We start from the raw sequence: 16,384 nt of genomic DNA on the forward strand, positions 1-16,384 counted from the left end.
TTTAATCATCTGAAAATCGTCACTTTAGTCATGCCACATGTTTCATGCAAATAAGAAATCATTTGAGAACAAAGTCTTGTCATTTACACCCGTTAAAAATTGGATTCACTCCTTCTACCTGTTTGATGAAGCTCACTATATAGATTGCGTATTTGGGGAATAACAGGGAGTGATGAGCCGTGATTGTTTTTTTTGTTTTTTTAGAAACCCTCGGGTCTATATGTTCGTCTTCCGCCGCCTAGTGGACACAAGGGTGTAGTGCAGAGAGTGGAGTTCAGAGGGAACTTAGGGTTTCCTTTCATTAAAAGAAAAAAGGAGCATTAAATAAATTTAAGTGACAGGACCTCAAATGAAGCTACTAGGTCAACAAAATTTCGTACTAACCATCTTTGACTATGAAACATCTCAAATTTTTGTTGAATGCATGTTCATCATAGACCATGTCTCATGTCCAAAAGTAACTAAACGCTTAACATATATGGTGTGTGTTTAGAAGGAGCGTTTAGTTACTTTTGGACATGAGACATGGTCTATGATCATAATATATATATATTATACCAAGGTAAACATGACCCCCAAAGCCACGTCTTAGCGGCATTGGGCTGTGGAGCAGAGGACTTGGTATTCTGGAGTGATGGACCTTGATTTAGTGCCTCTGGGATGAGGTGGATTGATGTTTGAGACCCAGAACCATTCATGCAGTCACTCGTGGCTGAACGCAGTCAACAACTTTTTGAATGAAGATGTCCATAATTAGACTGAACGAGAACATTACAGTGACTGACTTGCTGGTTTGAGAGGACGATTGGTTGCAAACAGTCACCCCTTGCTGTCAACCAAACAATTTCGCCCAATCCTCGCTCTTTGTGGGCGGGGCCATGTGCGCAAGTGCTCATAAAGCAGACCGTCCGTCATCTACACACTGCTGCTCTTGCTGCTCAGAGAGCCAAATGCAAACGCTGTACCGTGGAAGATGGTTTAGCAGGTGGACAGTTTGAATCACCCTAACCCACCTTTGCTTTGCCATGCAGTCAGTGGACACTCCGGTGCTGGCCAAGACGCCTGCTGTGGCGCTGTTGCCGGATAGGATGGTGGACAGCAGCCTGAACCAGAGCGGCTGGGCGACGGCGAACAGAAGTTTGGCAGAGCAGCACAAGTTCAGCAGCCTGGAGGACATCGACGTGTCGGCGGACGGCAGCCCCGCGCTGAGGATCTTTATCTCCACCGTGTACTCGGCCGTGTGCGCCGTGGGGCTGGTGGGCAACCTGCTCGTGTTCTTGCTGATGAAAATCAAGCATGGGCGCAAAACCAACGCGGTGAACTTCTTCGTGGTCAACCTGGCCGTCACGGACTTCCAGTTCGTCCTCACGCTGCCCTTCTGGGCTGTTGACACAGCCCTGGACTTCAGTTGGCCGTTCGGGGACGCCATGTGCAAAATCATCCTGTCGGTGACGGTGATGAACATGTACGCGAGCGTCTTTTTCCTCACGGCCATGAGCATTACGCGCTATTGGGCTGTGGCCTCCGGGCTGAAGCGCCGTGGCGCGCGCCGCAGCGTGGTTTCCGTCAAGTGGGTGTGCGCCGTGCTGTGGGTTTTGGCCACCGTGGCCACGGCGCCCACTTCGGTGTTCTCCACCGTGACCGTGGTGGCTGGAGAGAAACTCTGTCTCCTCAGATTCCCTGAGGGACACCACTGGTTGGCTCTGTACCACCTCCAGAAGATCCTGGTCGCCTTCATCCTGCCCATGATCATCCTCTCCATCTGCTACCTGCTGCTGCTGCGGTTCATTCGGCGCAGAACCATGAAGAGCAGCCGTCCAAGGAGGAGGTCCACCGTCACCAAGTCAGTGACTGTGGTGGTGCTCTCCTTCTTCATCTGCTGGATGCCCAACCACGCCATTACTTTGTGGGGCGTCCTTGTGAAGTTTAACGCGGTTTACTGGGACAAAACATATTATACAGTCCACACCTACGTGTTCCCACTGACCGTGTGTCTCGCTCACACCAACAGCTGTTTGAACCCAGTGCTATACTGCCTAATGCGCAGGGAGTTCAGAAAGATGCTGAAGAACCTGTTCTGGCGCTTTTCTTCTCCTGCCGTCTCCAACGGAGGCGCAGTCCACCCGGAGCCGGACGACGCGCACGCTCGCATCCCTTTAAACGCCATCCACACCGAGGTCTGTCACATCTCCACCCCTCCCCAAAAACTGCAGCCACCTATCCATCCGTGCTCCTGTTATCACAGCGCGCTCTCCGAGCAGTGATTACCGGTCCCCCGAATATCGCGCAAAAAACAGATATGTCGATACTTTCATGCTTTATCGGACGTGTTTTCTCTCATGCTGGTGATACAAGTCTTGATGTGGATTGGTCGAATGCTTGGTTTGTTAGTTCTTGTTATTGGATTTATTTATTTGTACATTCAGAGGGTTCTTCGTATCAGATAGGGTTGTGCAAATGCTGGCGTTGAAAGTCCTGCTGTCCTGTTTGTTTATATTTGTATTCATTTTCTGTTTGTTTGTTAGTGGTCTTTATTGGATTTGGTTGTACACATGTTGATTATAGGTGCCCTCTTCTCTTCTTTTTTTTATTTTTTAATTGTTTGTTTGATATTTTATTATCAAACAGATCTTTGTGGGTCTGTTCAAAGACCACCCATTCTGGATTAAGTAATGAATTTATTTATTGAGTCATTTATTTGTCAAATAGATGGTCCTATTGGATCTAGTTGCCCAAATGTTGATTAAGTGAGACGTTCTGGATGTATTTATTTGTTTGTTTATGTTAATGTATTATATTAAGGGGTTCTTCACATCAGATCATATCACATCGGTTGCCCAGATGTTTATAATAAGTGCCCCTTCAGGATTTATTTATTTATTTAATTATTTTAAAGCGATTTTTTGCAGGACTTGGTTGTCCAGATGTCGATTATCTTTGTCCCCTTTTGTTCGTTTGTATGTTTGTTTCCTTGTTTATTATAAATAATGGGGGTGCTTAATTTGATCTGTTTGTCCAACTGTTGATTACAGGTGGCCCTTTCTGGTGTTTGTTTATTTAATTGTTTGTTTATTTGTTTTTTGTAATAAATGAAGGGGTTCCTTATTGGGTCTGTTTATCTAAATGTTGTTAAGAAGTATCTCCTTCTGTATTTGTTTGCCTATTTGCTTGTTCTAAATTAAGGCCCTTGTAGGACATTCATTAATGTATTTTTGTTTGTTTCGTTATTTATGAATGTATTCTTTTATTGTTTTTTTTACCTCCCCCTGAAAACCAGTTCTGAAGGATGGAACTCTGCTTGGCATCTTGATAAAGCTTCTTGATGAATTTAAATAAGGTATTTTGTTTTGTGTCTCCATCCGTGCGCTTATCCGTGCAATATAGCCCCCGCTAATCTCTCAGTGCTGTTCCTCAACAACATAATTCAGTTTATGTTCAGCCTGTAAATATAAACAAAAATATTGCAGCACCTGTTTCAGTGTTATGCTGGACTGGAGTTTAAATTTATTGAACGGAATCTGCTATAATGCTGTGTGCGTGTGTGTGAGTGTGTGTGTGTGAGAGAGAGATAAAGTGGTGACAAATATTTCTTTACAAACAAGTCATCTCTACCGTATGTTCCACTTTTCTTTTGCCATAATAAAAAATATATTTTACAAAACGACAAAACTCTAAGCCATTTTAATTTCACTTGATCACGGTGTAATCTTTTTAACGTACACTGAAATTATCCACATGCTTGAGATATGGAAATAATTCAAGTATAACACATACAGTTTGGAGAATTTGCAATGCAATGTAATCACCAATTGAACCAGAAGCTCTAGACCAAAAGCCTTTACCGAGTAAACATATACTCATGAGATCATGAAGGGGATTCTTCATTAAGCAATGTTTATTAAATTATTTATATATAAAGTATACAACACATTTTAGATAAGTCAATAACGTATACACATTGCTTTTGTCCTGTGTGTAAGAACAGAGATTTGAACTATTCGTTATTTTAACTCCATTTTAACTTCCATTCGCTCAATTCACGGAAGAGACAGTTTTGATTCTTTTTACTTGTTGGAAACATTCAATTCTAGGTGAAAAAGAAATTGACCCCCTCTAGCTACTGCATCAGCCAGTTAACCTGATTCAATCGACGGTTCGGTTCAATTTCTAAATTCCACCACAGCAACGTAAAACACTCGTCGTACATCATCACAAACGCTTCTTCTAATATTTATGTGAAGAGTGGCACAACCAGTTATTAGGCTTAGGTGAACTTATTTGCGCATTATTGAGTCAAACACTACAAACTATTCATGATGTTTTTGCCAGATCATGTCAGTTATTTAAAACATGTTTTTGAAATGGTCATCTGATCTTCAGTTTTGAGTAATTTGATATCACTTCATACATAGATAAGGAAATCCTGGCAACCTTCCCAGCAAAGATGGCCGCCAAGTGAACAACCTTGCCTATAAAAAACTTTATTCTTTCATAAATGACTGGACATTTAAAAGCTGCAATGAGTGTATACTTGTTTTGTCTGTGTCTTTACTTCAAAATTAATTGCATATTATGAGACATTTCAATTTAAAGAATACGCAAAAAAAGGCAGTGGGATCGATCATCTATCTTTGTTAGGCGTTCAAGTGTGTTTCCTCTGCTTGCTATAGCAATCTCCTACTCCCGCAAATACATAATAAGTGTGGAAATTTGTCTATAGACCTATTATATAGACAAAATATGATAAACTGATGCAATGACAAAGAGATATTCGTATGTGGTACACTTCATTTGACCATGGCAGTGAAATGTTCATCTTAGCTTTGGTCTTCGATAAGCATGGTCGAACAAGTACCTTCCTAGAACATTTAACCTTAACTGTCATTTTGTTTTTCTTGCTGTTCTATACACAACGCTGTCAACTCAAGTAGTGACTTTTCTTACTTCTAAGTGCAAACGTTTCACACAGTCTGGCCAAGACATTGTACAAACAATCATGATCTGAATTTGGCTTGTTAACGTGTCACACACAATAAAACACAAACACAGTTGGCCACTGGTATAGACAGTACAGACCGACAAATTGCATGACAACTTGCCAGGGTGGCACAGGGGTTCCTAAAACTGCTTGTTTTTCCAATGGGCGGCAGCAATCCTGCCCAAATGTGCGTGTGTATATACTTAATCTGACTGTGGTGTTGTATATATCATCCTTACCAAGAGCCTACCTAAAACTTCTGCTCCAGGTGAGGCCTGAACTCACAACCTCGACATAGCGTCACCTGTACTGCTGTATAAGTACCGCGTGTTGACCGATTGCGCCACTGGAGCTCCACAAAACTTTAATTTTTGCTTTAATGCTTTAATTATCTGATATCCAGAGCGTTTTATTCTTTCCAAAACTCTGCATACTTGTGCACAAACTAGCACTTGTTTGTCATGCTTTTCTCCACGAAACATTAGCAACTCAAGTAAAGAAATATCTCAATCTCAATTACAAGTGCAAAAATATCACCTACCAGGACATTGTACACAAAAGCAGCGCCTGTTTTTGGCCTGTAACGATACTACAGTGCCTACCATCCCGTCCGAGTGCTTTTACACCTAATCTGACTGTTGTAGTGCAATTCTCCTCTTAGCCAAAGTCTGTAATCAGCGTGCTATACCAAGAGCCCACCAAACATGTGCTCCAGGTGAGGCTGGAAGTCACAACCTTGGCAAGGCTCAATTTGTACTGCAGTATACGTTCAGCAATGTGACCGACTGCATCACTGGAGTTCAGCGGGTTAGTTATTAGCCGGATTTCCTGAGCATATAATTATTCTATCATATCTGCATACTGGTGAGCACAATTGTCCACTGTGAAAAAACAACATCTCCTAAATATTTCGAAAACATTTTTTTATTTGAGCAGCAATTAAAATACAAGAGGCGGGTATGATCACAATTCATTCAATAAAACGTTGATTTTCACCTAAAATAGTTCTTTCCTTTTCTGTTTTTTTTTTGTTTGTTTTTTTGATGAAATGCTGAGGGTTTTTATTTATCACTGTGATTCCTTCGTCCAACAGTTTCCTTACCTGACGATTCTTTGTCATTTATAGGCGTGGTTTATGGTAATGGGATGGTCATTCTAAAAAGCCGTCACCCGCGGCCGGTTAACAAATTCTTGACTTAAATACTCTCCACTAATAAATCATATGTTTATGCAGCGTCCATGACTTCGTTGGAAAGTTTTTGGGCAAGAGCAATCTCTTGCCGGAATAGAAATCCAGTTCTACTCGTAATTTACCCGCAGCTTAATCATGATTTTAGGTAGGTTTCTTGAATGAAGCCGACCGTTTGTAAGCAGGCTCTCAATGCTGCAACGATGGAAGTACACCATATTTGAAGGTAAACTTATCTCCGCCTCCTCAATGCCCATCTTGAACAGCATGGAGATGTTAAGGGTGCTCCAACAACACGTGCACCAAAAGCACATGCTCCAGGTGAGGCTCGAACTCACAACCTCGGCATAGCTTCACCTGTACTGCTGTATAAGTACCGCGCGCTGACCGATTGCGCTACTGGAGCTCCGCAGAAGAGCTTTTAAACCTGATTTTTAGAGCGTTTAATTTTTCCACAGGTTCTGCATCCTGGTGCACAAATTAACTGTAATTTAGTTTTTCTTGCTGTTCTATAAACAACACTGTCAACTCAAGTAGTGACTTTTCTTACTTCTAAGTGCAAACGTTTCACACAGTCTGGCCAAGACATTGTACAAACAATCATGATCTGAATTTGGCTTGTTAACGTGTCACACGCAAAAAAAAAAACACAGCTGGCCACTGGTATAGACAGTACAGACCGACAAATTGCATGACAACTTGCCGGGGTGGCACAGGGGTTCCTAAAACTGTTTGTGTTTCCAATGGGCGGCAGCAATCCTGCCCGAATGTGCGTTTGCGTATATACTTAATTTGACTGTGGTGTTGTATATATCAACCTATAGGTCTTACCAAGAGCCTACCTAAAACTTCTGCTCCAGGTGAGGCTCGAACTCACAACCTCGGCATGGCTTCACCTGTACTGCTGTATAAGTACCGCGCGCTGACCGATTGCGCTACTGGAGCTCCACAAAAATGCTTTAATCATCTGATGTCCAGAGCGTTTTATTCTTTCCAAAACTCTGAATATTTGTGCACAAACTAGCTCTTTTTTGTCATGTTTTTCTCCACGAAACATTAGCAACTCAAGTAAAGAAATATCTCAATTACAATTGCAAAAATATCACCTACCAGGACATTGTAAACAAAAGCAGCGCCTGTTTTTGGCCTGTAACGATACTACAGTGCCGGCCATCCCGTCCGAGTGCTTTTACACCTAATCTGACTGTTGTAGTGCAATTCTCCTCTTAGCCAAAGTCTGTAATCAGCGTGCTATACCAAGAGCCCACCAAACATGTGCTCCAGGTGAGCCTGGAAGTCACAACCTTGGCAAGGCTCAATTTGTACTGCAGTATACGTTCAGCAATGTGACCGACTGCATCACTGGAGTTCAGCGGGTCAGTTATTAGCCGGATTTCCTGAACATATAATTATTCTATCATATCTGCATACTGGTGAGCACAATTGTCCACTGTGAAAAAACAACATCTCCTAAATATTTCGAAAACATTTTTTTATTTGAGCAGCAAATCTATAGAATTAAAATACAAGAGGTGGGTATGATCACAATTCATTCAATAAAACGTTGATTTTCACCTAAAATAGTTCTTTCCTTTTCTGTTTGTTTTTTTGTTGAAATGCTGAGGGTTTTTATTTATTACTGTGATTCCTTCGTCCAACAGTTTCCTTACCTGACGATTCTTTGTCATTTATAGGCGTGGTTTATGGTAATTGGATGGTCATTCTAAAAAGCCGTCACCTGCGGCCGGTTAACAAATTCTTGACTTAAATACTCTCTACTAATAAATCATATATTTATGCAGCGTCCATGACTTCGTTGGAAAGTTTTTGGACAAGAGCAATCTCTTGCCGGAATGGAAATCCAGTTCTACACGGAATTTACCCGCAGCTTAATCATGATTTTAGGGAGGTTTCTTGAATGAAGCCGACCGTTTGTAAGCAGGCTCTCAATGCTGCAACGATAGAAGTACACCATATTTGAAGATAAACGTATCTCCGCCTCCTCAATGCCCATCTTGAACAGCATGGAGATGTTAAGGGTGCTCCAACAACACGTGCACCAAAAGCACATGCTCCAGGTGAGGCTCGAACTCACAACCTCGGCATAGCTTCACCTGTACTGCTGTATAAGTACCGCGCGCTGACCGATTGCGCTACTGGAGCTCCGCGGAAGAGATTTTAAACCTGATTTTTAGAGCGTTTAATCTTTCCACAGGTTCTGCATCCTGGTGCACAAATGAACTGTAATTTTGTTTTTCTTGCTGTTCTATATAGACAACGCTGTCAACTCAAGTAGTAACTTTTCTTACTTCTAAGTGCAAACGTTTCACACAGTCTGGCCAAGACATTGTACAAACAATCATGATCTGAATTTGGCTTGTTAACGTGTCACACACAAAAAAAACAAACACAGTTGGCCACTGGTATAGACAGTACAGACCGACAAATTGCATGACAACTTGCCGGGGTGGCACAGGGGTTCCTAAAACTGCTTGTGTTTCCAATGGGCGGCAGCAATCCTGCCCAAATGTGCGTGTGCGTATATACTTAATCTGACTGTGGTGTTGTATATATCAACCTATAGGTCTTACCAAGAGCCTACCTAAAACTTCTGCTCCAGGTGAGGCTCGAACTCACAACCTCGGCATAGCTTCACAAGCACTGCTGTATAAGTACCGCGCGCTGACCGATTGCGCCACTGGAGCTCCACAAAACTACTTTAATCATCTGATGTCCAGAGCGTTTTATTCTTTCCAAAACTCTGCATACTTGTGCACAAACTAGCACTTGTTTGTCATGCTTTTCTCCACGAAACATTAGCAACTCAAGTAAAGAAATATCTCAATTACAAGTGCAAAAATATCACCTACCAGGACATTGTACACAAAAGCAGCGCCTGTTTTTGGCCTGTAACGATACTACAGTGCCGGCCATCCCGTCCGAGTGCTTTTACACCTAATCTGACTGTTGTAGTGCAATTCTCCTCTTAGCCAAAGTCTTTAATAAGCGTGCTATACCAAGAGCCCACCAAACATGTGGAAATCCAGTTCTACTCGGAATGTAACAGCAGTTTAATCATGATTTTAGGGAGGTTTCTTGAATGAAGCCGACCGTTTGTAAGCAGGCTCTCAATGCTGCAACGATGGAAGTACACCATATTTGAAGGTAAACTTATCTCCGCCTCCTCAATGCCCATCTTGAACAGCATGGAGATGTTAAGGGTGCTCCAACAACACGTGCCCCAAAAGCACATGCTCCAGGTGAGGCTCGAACTCACAACCTCGGCATGGCTTCACAAGCACTGCTGTATAAGTATCGCGCGCTGACCGATTGCGCCACTGGAGCTCCACAAAACTGCTTTAATCATCTGATGTCAAGAGCGTTTTATTCTTTCCAAAACTCTGCATACTTGTGCACAAACTAGCACTTGTTTGACATGCTTTTCTCCACGAAACATTAGCAACTCAAGTAAAGAAATAACTCAATTACAAGTGCAAAAATATCACCTACCAGGACACTGTACACAAAAGCAGCGCCTGTTTTTGGCCTGTAACGATACTACAGTGCCGACCATCCCGTCCGAGTGCTTTTACACCTAATCTGACTGTTGTAGTGAAATTCTCCTCTTAGCCAAAGTCTTCAATAAGCGTGCTATACCAAGAGCCCACCAAAGTTTTTTGTAATCCAGTTCTACTCGGAATTTACCCGCAGCTTAATCATGATTTTAGGGAGGTTTCTTGGATGAAGCCGACCGTTTGTAAGCAGGCTCTCAATGCTGCAACGATAGAAGTACACCATATTTGAAGGTAAACTTATCTCCGCCTCCTCAATGCCCACCTTGAACAGCATGGAGATGTTAAGGGTGCTCCAACAACACGTGCACCAAAAGCACATGCTCCAGGTGAGGCTCGAACTCACAACCTCGGCATAGCTTCACCTGTACTGCTGTATAAGTACCGCGCGCTGACCGATTGCGCTACTGGAGCTCCGCGAAAGAGCTTTTAAACCTGAATTTTAGAGCGTTTCATTTTTCCACAGGTTCTGCATCCTGGTGCACAAATGAACTGTAATTTTGTTTTTCTTGCTGTTCTATACACACCGCTGTCAACTCAAGTAGTGACTTTTCTTACTTCTAAGTGCAAACGTTTCACACAGTCTGGCCAAGACATTGTACAAACAATCATGATCTGAATTTGGCTTGTTAACGTGTCACACACAATAAAACACAAACACAGTTGGCAACTGGTATAGACAGTACAGACCGACAAATTGCATGACAACTTGCCGGGGTGGCACAGGGGTTCCTAAAACTGCTTGTGTTTCCAATGGGCGGCAGCAATCCTGCCCAAATGTGCGTGTGCGTATATACTTAATCTGACTGTGGTGTTGTATATATCAACCTATAGGTCTTACCAAGAGCCTACCTAAAACTTCTGCTCCAGGTGAGGCTCGAACTCACAACCTCGGCATAGCTTCACAAGCACTGCTGTATAAGTACCGCGCGCTGACCGATTGCGCCACTGGAGCTCCACAAAACTACTTTAATCATCTGATGTCCAGAGCGTTTTATTCTTTCCAAAACTCTGCATACTTGTGCACAAACTAGCACTTGTTTGTCATGCTTTTCTCCACGAAACATTAGCAACTCAAGTAAAGAAATATCTCAATTACAAGTGCAAAAATATCACCTACCAGGACATTGTACACAAAAGCAGCGCCTGTTTTTGGCCTGTAACGATACTACAGTGCCGGCCATCCCGTCCGAGTGCTTTTACACCTAATCTGACTGTTGTAGTGCAATTCTCCTCTTAGCCAAAGTCTTTAATAAGCGTGCTATACCAAGAGCCCACCAAACATGTGGAAATCCAGTTCTACTCGGAATGTAACAGCAGTTTAATCATGATTTTAGGGAGGTTTCTTGAATGAAGCCGACCGTTTGTAAGCAGGCTCTCAATGCTGCAACGATGGAAGTACACCATATTTGAAGGTAAACTTATCTCCGCCTCCTCAATGCCCATCTTGAACAGCATGGAGATGTTAAGGGTGCTCCAACAACACGTGCCCCAAAAGCACATGCTCCAGGTGAGGCTCGAACTCACAACCTCGGCATGGCTTCACAAGCACTGCTGTATAAGTATCGCGCGCTGACCGATTGCGCCACTGGAGCTCCACAAAACTGCTTTAATCATCTGATGTCAAGAGCGTTTTATTCTTTCCAAAACTCTGCATACTTGTGCACAAACTAGCACTTGTTTGACATGCTTTTCTCCACGAAACATTAGCAACTCAAGTAAAGAAATAACTCAATTACAAGTGCAAAAATATCACCTACCAGGACACTGTACACAAAAGCAGCGCCTGTTTTTGGCCTGTAACGATACTACAGTGCCGACCATCCCGTCCGAGTGCTTTTACACCTAATCTGACTGTTGTAGTGAAATTCTCCTCTTAGCCAAAGTCTTCAATAAGCGTGCTATACCAAGAGCCCACCAAAGTTTTTTGTAATCCAGTTCTACTCGGAATTTACCCGCAGCTTAATCATGATTTTAGGGAGGTTTCTTGGATGAAGCCGACCGTTTGTAAGCAGGCTCTCAATGCTGCAACGATAGAAGTACACCATATTTGAAGGTAAACTTATCTCCGCCTCCTCAATGCCCACCTTGAACAGCATGGAGATGTTAAGGGTGCTCCAACAACACGTGCACCAAAAGCACATGCTCCAGGTGAGGCTCGAACTCACAACCTCGGCATAGCTTCACCTGTACTGCTGTATAAGTACCGCGCGCTGACCGATTGCGCTACTGGAGCTCCGCGAAAGAGCTTTTAAACCTGAATTTTAGAGCGTTTCATTTTTCCACAGGTTCTGCATCCTGGTGCACAAATGAACTGTAATTTTGTTTTTCTTGCTGTTCTATACACACCGCTGTCAACTCAAGTAGTGACTTTTCTTACTTCTAAGTGCAAACGTTTCACACAGTCTGGCCAAGACATTGTACAAACAATCATGATCTGAATTTGGCTTGTTAACGTGTCACACACAATAAAACACAAACACAGTTGGCAACTGGTATAGACAGTACAGACCGACAAATTGCATGACAACTTGCCGGGGTGGCACAGGGGTTCCTAAAACTGCTTGTGTTTCCAATGGGCGGCAGCAATCCTGCCCAAATGTGCGTGTGCGTATATACTTAATCTGACTGTGGTGTTGTATATATCAACCTATAGGTCTTACCAAGAGCCTACCTAAAACTTCTGCTCCAGGTGAGGCTCGAACTCACAACCTCGGCATAGCTTCACAAGCACTGCTGTATAAGTACCGCGCGCTGACCGATTGCGCCACTGGAGCTCCACAAAACTACTTTAATCATCTGATGTCCAGAGCGTTTTATTCTTTCCAAAACTCTGCATACTTGTGCACAAACTAGCACTTGTTTGTCATGCTTTTCTCCACGAAACATTAGCAACTCAAGTAAAGAAATATCTCAATTACAAGTGCAAAAATATCACCTACCAGGACATTGTACACAAAAGCAGCGCCTGTTTTTGGCCTGTAACGATACTACAGTGCCGGCCATCCCGTCCGAGTGCTTTTACACCTAATCTGACTGTTGTAGTGCAATTCTCCTCTTAGCCAAAGTCTTTAATAAGCGTGCTATACCAAGAGCCCACCAAACATGTGGAAATCCAGTTCTACTCGGAATGTAACAGCAGTTTAATCATGATTTTAGGGAGGTTTCTTGAATGAAGCCGACCGTTTGTAAGCAGGCTCTCAATGCTGCAACGATGGAAGTACACCATATTTGAAGGTAAACTTATCTCCGCCTCCTCAATGCCCATCTTGAACAGCATGGAGATGTTAAGGGTGCTCCAACAACACGTGCCCCAAAAGCACATGCTCCAGGTGAGGCTCGAACTCACAACCTCGGCATGGCTTCACAAGCACTGCTGTATAAGTACCGCGCGCTGACCGATTGCGCCACTGGAGCTCCACAAAACTGCTTTAATCATCTGATGTCAAGAGCGTTTTATTCTTTCCAAAACTCTGCATACTTGTGCACAAACTAGCACTTGTTTGACATGCTTTTCTCCACGAAACATTAGCAACTCAAGTAAAGAAATAACTCAATTACAAGTGCAAAAATATCACCTACCAGGACACTGTACACAAAAGCAGCGCCTGTTTTTGGCCTGTAACGATACTACAGTGCCGACCATCCCGTCCGAGTGCTTTTACACCTAATCTGACTGTTGTAGTGAAATTCTCCTCTTAGCCAAAGTCTTCAATAAGCGTGCTATACCAAGAGCCCACCAAAGTTTTTTGTAATCCAGTTCTACTCGGAATTTACCCGCAGCTTAATCATGATTTTAGGGAGGTTTCTTGAATGAAGCCGACCGTTTGTAAGCAGGCTCTCAATGCTGCAACGATAGAAGTACACCATATTTGAAGGTAAACTTATCTCCGCCTCCTCAATGCCCACCTTGAACAGCATGGAGATGTTAAGGGTGCTCCAACAACACGTGCACCAAAAGCACATGCTCCAGGTGAGGCTCGAACTCACAACCTCGGCATAGCTTCACCTGTACTGCTGTATAAGTACCGCGCGCTGACCGATTGCGCTACTGGAGCTCCGCGAAAGAGCTTTTAAACCTGAATTTTAGAGCGTTTCATTTTTCCACAGGTTCTGCATCCTGGTGCACAAATGAACTGTAATTTTGTTTTTCTTGCTGTTCTATACACACCGCTGTCAACTCAAGTAGTGACTTTTCTTACTTCTAAGTGCAAACGTTTCACACAGTCTGGCCAAGACATTGTACAAACAATCATGATCTGAATTTGGCTTGTTAACGTGTCACACACAATAAAACACAAACACAGTTGGCAACTGGTATAGACAGTACAGACCGACAAATTGCATGACAACTTGCCGGGGTGGCACAGGGGTTCCTAAAACTGCTTGTGTTTCCAATGGGCGGCAGCAATCCTGCCCAAATGTGCGTGTGTATATACTTAATCTGACTGTGGTGTTGTATATATCATCCTTACCAAGAGCCTACCTAAAACTTCTGCTCCAGGTGAGGCTCGAACTCACAACCTCGGCATGGCTTCACCTGTACTGCTGTATAAGTACCGCGCGCTGACCGATTGCGCTACTGGAGCTCCACAAAAATGCTTTAATCATCTGATGTCCAGAGCGTTTTATTCTTTCCAAAACTCTGAATATTTGTGCACAAACTAGCTCTTTTTTGTCATGTTTTTCTCCACGAAACATTAGCAACTCAAGTAAAGAAATATCTCAATTACAATTGCAAAAATATCACCTACCAGGACATTGTAAACAAAAGCAGCGCCTGTTTTTGGCCTGTAACGATACTACAGTGCCGGCCATCCCGTCCGAGTGCTTTTACACCTAATCTGACTGTTGTAGTGCAATTCTCCTCTTAGCCAAAGTCTGTAATCAGCGTGCTATACCAAGAGCCCACCAAACATGTGCTCCAGGTGAGCCTGGAAGTCACAACCTTGGCAAGGCTCAATTTGTACTGCAGTATACGTTCAGCAATGTGACCGACTGCATCACTGGAGTTCAGCGGGTCAGTTATTAGCCGGATTTCCTGAACATATAATTATTCTATCATATCTGCATACTGGTGAGCACAATTGTCCACTGTGAAAAAACAACATCTCCTAAATATTTTGAAAACATTTTTTTATTTGAGCAGCAAATCTATAGAATTAAAATACAAGAGGTGGGTATGATCACAATTCATTCAATAAAACGTTGATTTTCACCTAAAATAGTTCTTTCCTTTTCTGTTTGTTTTTTTTGTTGAAATGCTGAGCGTTTTTATTTATTACTGTGATTCCTTCGTCCAACAGTTTCCTTACCTGACGATTCTTTGTCATTTATAGGCGTGGTTTATGGTAATTGGATGGTCATTCTAAAAAGCCGTCACCTGCGGCCGGTTAACAAATTCTTGACTTAAATACTCTCTACTAATAAATCATATATTTATGCAGCGTCCATGACTTCGTTGGAAAGTTTTTGGACAAGAGCAATCTCTTGCCGGAATGGAAATCCAGTTCTACACGGAATTTACCCGCAGCTTAATCATGATTTTAGGGAGGTTTCTTGAATGAAGCCGACCGTTTGTAAGCAGGCTCTCAATGCTGCAACGATAGAAGTACACCATATTTGAAGATAAACGTATCTCCGCCTCCTCAATGCCCATCTTGAACAGCATGGAGATGTTAAGGGTGCTCCAACAACACGTGCACCAAAAGCACATGCTCCAGGTGAGGCTCGAACTCACAACCTCGGCATAGCTTCACCTGTACTGCTGTATAAGTACCGCGCGCTGACCGATTGCGCTACTGGAGCTCCGCGGAAGAGATTTTAAACCTGATTTTTAGAGCGTTTAATCTTTCCACAGGTTCTGCATCCTGGTGCACAAATGAACTGTAATTTTGTTTTTCTTGCTGTTCTATATAGACAACGCTGTCAACTCAAGTAGTAACTTTTCTTACTTCTAAGTGCAAACGTTTCACACAGTCTGGCCAAGACATTGTACAAACAATCATGATCTGAATTTGGCTTGTTAACGTGTCACACACAAAAAAAACAAACACAGTTGGCCACTGGTATAGACAGTACAGACCGACAAATTGCATGACAACTTGCCGGGGTGGCACAGGGGTTCCTAAAACTGTTTGTGTTTCCAATGGGCGGCAGCAATCCTACCCGAATGTGCGTTTGCGTATATACTTAATTTGACTGTGGTGTTGTATATATCAACCTATAGGTCTTACCAAGAGCCTACCTAAAACTTCTGCTCCAGGTGAGGCTCGAACTCACAACCTCGGCATAGCTTCATAAGCACTGCTGCATAAGTACCGCGCGCTGACCGATTGCGCCACTGGAGCTCCACAAAACTACTTTAATCATCTGATGTCCAGAGCGTTTTATTCTTTCCAAAACTCTGCATACTTGTGCACAAACTAGCACTTGTTTGTCATGCTTTTCTCCACGAAACATTAGCAACTCAAGTAAAGAAATATCTCAATTACAAGTGCAAAAATATCACCTACCAGGACATTGTAAACAAAAGCAGCGCCTGTTCTTGGCCTGTAACGATACTACAGTGCCGACCATCCCGTCCGAGTGCTTTTACACCTAATCTGACTGTTGTAGTGCAATTCTCCTCTTAGCCAAAATCTT

General features: G+C 42.9%; 1 protein-coding gene and 15 non-coding genes across 16 annotated transcripts; 1 reads left to right on the plus strand and 15 right to left on the minus strand.

The window, feature by feature from the left end:
- Window positions 1-966: 966 nt before the first annotated feature.
- rxfp3.3a2 (relaxin family peptide receptor 3.3a2) lies at window positions 967-2,564 on the plus strand. The gene has a single exon (XM_072660543.1). It carries the CDS (start codon window positions 1,026-1,028, stop codon window positions 2,262-2,264), a length of 1,239 nt encoding a protein of 412 aa, XP_072516644.1. The 5' UTR covers window positions 967-1,025; the 3' UTR covers window positions 2,265-2,564.
- Window positions 2,565-6,480: 3,916 nt separating this feature from the next.
- Window positions 6,481-6,573, minus strand: trnai-uau (transfer RNA isoleucine (anticodon UAU)). The gene is given in 2 exon segments: window positions 6,481-6,516; window positions 6,536-6,573. It is a non-coding gene; the product is annotated as a tRNA-Ile (tRNA).
- A 446-nt stretch (window positions 6,574-7,019) lies between these two features.
- Window positions 7,020-7,112, minus strand: trnai-uau (transfer RNA isoleucine (anticodon UAU)). Its single transcript is given in 2 exon segments — window positions 7,020-7,055; window positions 7,075-7,112. It is a non-coding gene; the product is annotated as a tRNA-Ile (tRNA).
- Window positions 7,113-8,237: 1,125 nt separating this feature from the next.
- trnai-uau (transfer RNA isoleucine (anticodon UAU)) lies at window positions 8,238-8,330 on the minus strand. Its single transcript is given in 2 exon segments — window positions 8,238-8,273; window positions 8,293-8,330. It is a non-coding gene; the product is annotated as a tRNA-Ile (tRNA).
- Window positions 8,331-8,779: 449 nt separating this feature from the next.
- On the minus strand, window positions 8,780-8,872 carry trnai-uau (transfer RNA isoleucine (anticodon UAU)). Its single transcript is given in 2 exon segments — window positions 8,780-8,815; window positions 8,835-8,872. It is a non-coding gene; the product is annotated as a tRNA-Ile (tRNA).
- Window positions 8,873-9,419: 547 nt separating this feature from the next.
- Window positions 9,420-9,512, minus strand: trnai-uau (transfer RNA isoleucine (anticodon UAU)). The gene is given in 2 exon segments: window positions 9,420-9,455; window positions 9,475-9,512. It is a non-coding gene; the product is annotated as a tRNA-Ile (tRNA).
- A 548-nt stretch (window positions 9,513-10,060) lies between these two features.
- On the minus strand, window positions 10,061-10,153 carry trnai-uau (transfer RNA isoleucine (anticodon UAU)). The gene is given in 2 exon segments: window positions 10,061-10,096; window positions 10,116-10,153. It is a non-coding gene; the product is annotated as a tRNA-Ile (tRNA).
- A 448-nt stretch (window positions 10,154-10,601) lies between these two features.
- On the minus strand, window positions 10,602-10,694 carry trnai-uau (transfer RNA isoleucine (anticodon UAU)). Its single transcript is given in 2 exon segments — window positions 10,602-10,637; window positions 10,657-10,694. It is a non-coding gene; the product is annotated as a tRNA-Ile (tRNA).
- Window positions 10,695-11,241: 547 nt separating this feature from the next.
- trnai-uau (transfer RNA isoleucine (anticodon UAU)) lies at window positions 11,242-11,334 on the minus strand. The gene is given in 2 exon segments: window positions 11,242-11,277; window positions 11,297-11,334. It is a non-coding gene; the product is annotated as a tRNA-Ile (tRNA).
- Window positions 11,335-11,882: 548 nt separating this feature from the next.
- trnai-uau (transfer RNA isoleucine (anticodon UAU)) lies at window positions 11,883-11,975 on the minus strand. Its single transcript is given in 2 exon segments — window positions 11,883-11,918; window positions 11,938-11,975. It is a non-coding gene; the product is annotated as a tRNA-Ile (tRNA).
- A 448-nt stretch (window positions 11,976-12,423) lies between these two features.
- trnai-uau (transfer RNA isoleucine (anticodon UAU)) lies at window positions 12,424-12,516 on the minus strand. The gene is given in 2 exon segments: window positions 12,424-12,459; window positions 12,479-12,516. It is a non-coding gene; the product is annotated as a tRNA-Ile (tRNA).
- Window positions 12,517-13,063: 547 nt separating this feature from the next.
- Window positions 13,064-13,156, minus strand: trnai-uau (transfer RNA isoleucine (anticodon UAU)). The gene is given in 2 exon segments: window positions 13,064-13,099; window positions 13,119-13,156. It is a non-coding gene; the product is annotated as a tRNA-Ile (tRNA).
- Window positions 13,157-13,704: 548 nt separating this feature from the next.
- trnai-uau (transfer RNA isoleucine (anticodon UAU)) lies at window positions 13,705-13,797 on the minus strand. Its single transcript is given in 2 exon segments — window positions 13,705-13,740; window positions 13,760-13,797. It is a non-coding gene; the product is annotated as a tRNA-Ile (tRNA).
- A 438-nt stretch (window positions 13,798-14,235) lies between these two features.
- trnai-uau (transfer RNA isoleucine (anticodon UAU)) lies at window positions 14,236-14,328 on the minus strand. Its single transcript is given in 2 exon segments — window positions 14,236-14,271; window positions 14,291-14,328. It is a non-coding gene; the product is annotated as a tRNA-Ile (tRNA).
- A 1,126-nt stretch (window positions 14,329-15,454) lies between these two features.
- trnai-uau (transfer RNA isoleucine (anticodon UAU)) lies at window positions 15,455-15,547 on the minus strand. Its single transcript is given in 2 exon segments — window positions 15,455-15,490; window positions 15,510-15,547. It is a non-coding gene; the product is annotated as a tRNA-Ile (tRNA).
- Window positions 15,548-15,996: 449 nt separating this feature from the next.
- Window positions 15,997-16,089, minus strand: trnai-uau (transfer RNA isoleucine (anticodon UAU)). The gene is given in 2 exon segments: window positions 15,997-16,032; window positions 16,052-16,089. It is a non-coding gene; the product is annotated as a tRNA-Ile (tRNA).
- Window positions 16,090-16,384: the final 295 nt, after the last annotated feature.

This window comes from Salminus brasiliensis, chromosome 17 (assembly GCF_030463535.1).
Source record: "Salminus brasiliensis chromosome 17, fSalBra1.hap2, whole genome shotgun sequence".
NCBI classification, from domain to species: Eukaryota; Metazoa; Chordata; class Actinopteri; order Characiformes; family Bryconidae; genus Salminus; species Salminus brasiliensis.

Excerpts from the sequence above, each read along its gene's own strand:
- rxfp3.3a2 (XM_072660543.1), top strand. The coding sequence starts at position 1,026 with ATGCAGTCAGTGGACACTCCGGTGCTGGCCAAGACGCCTGCTGTGGCG.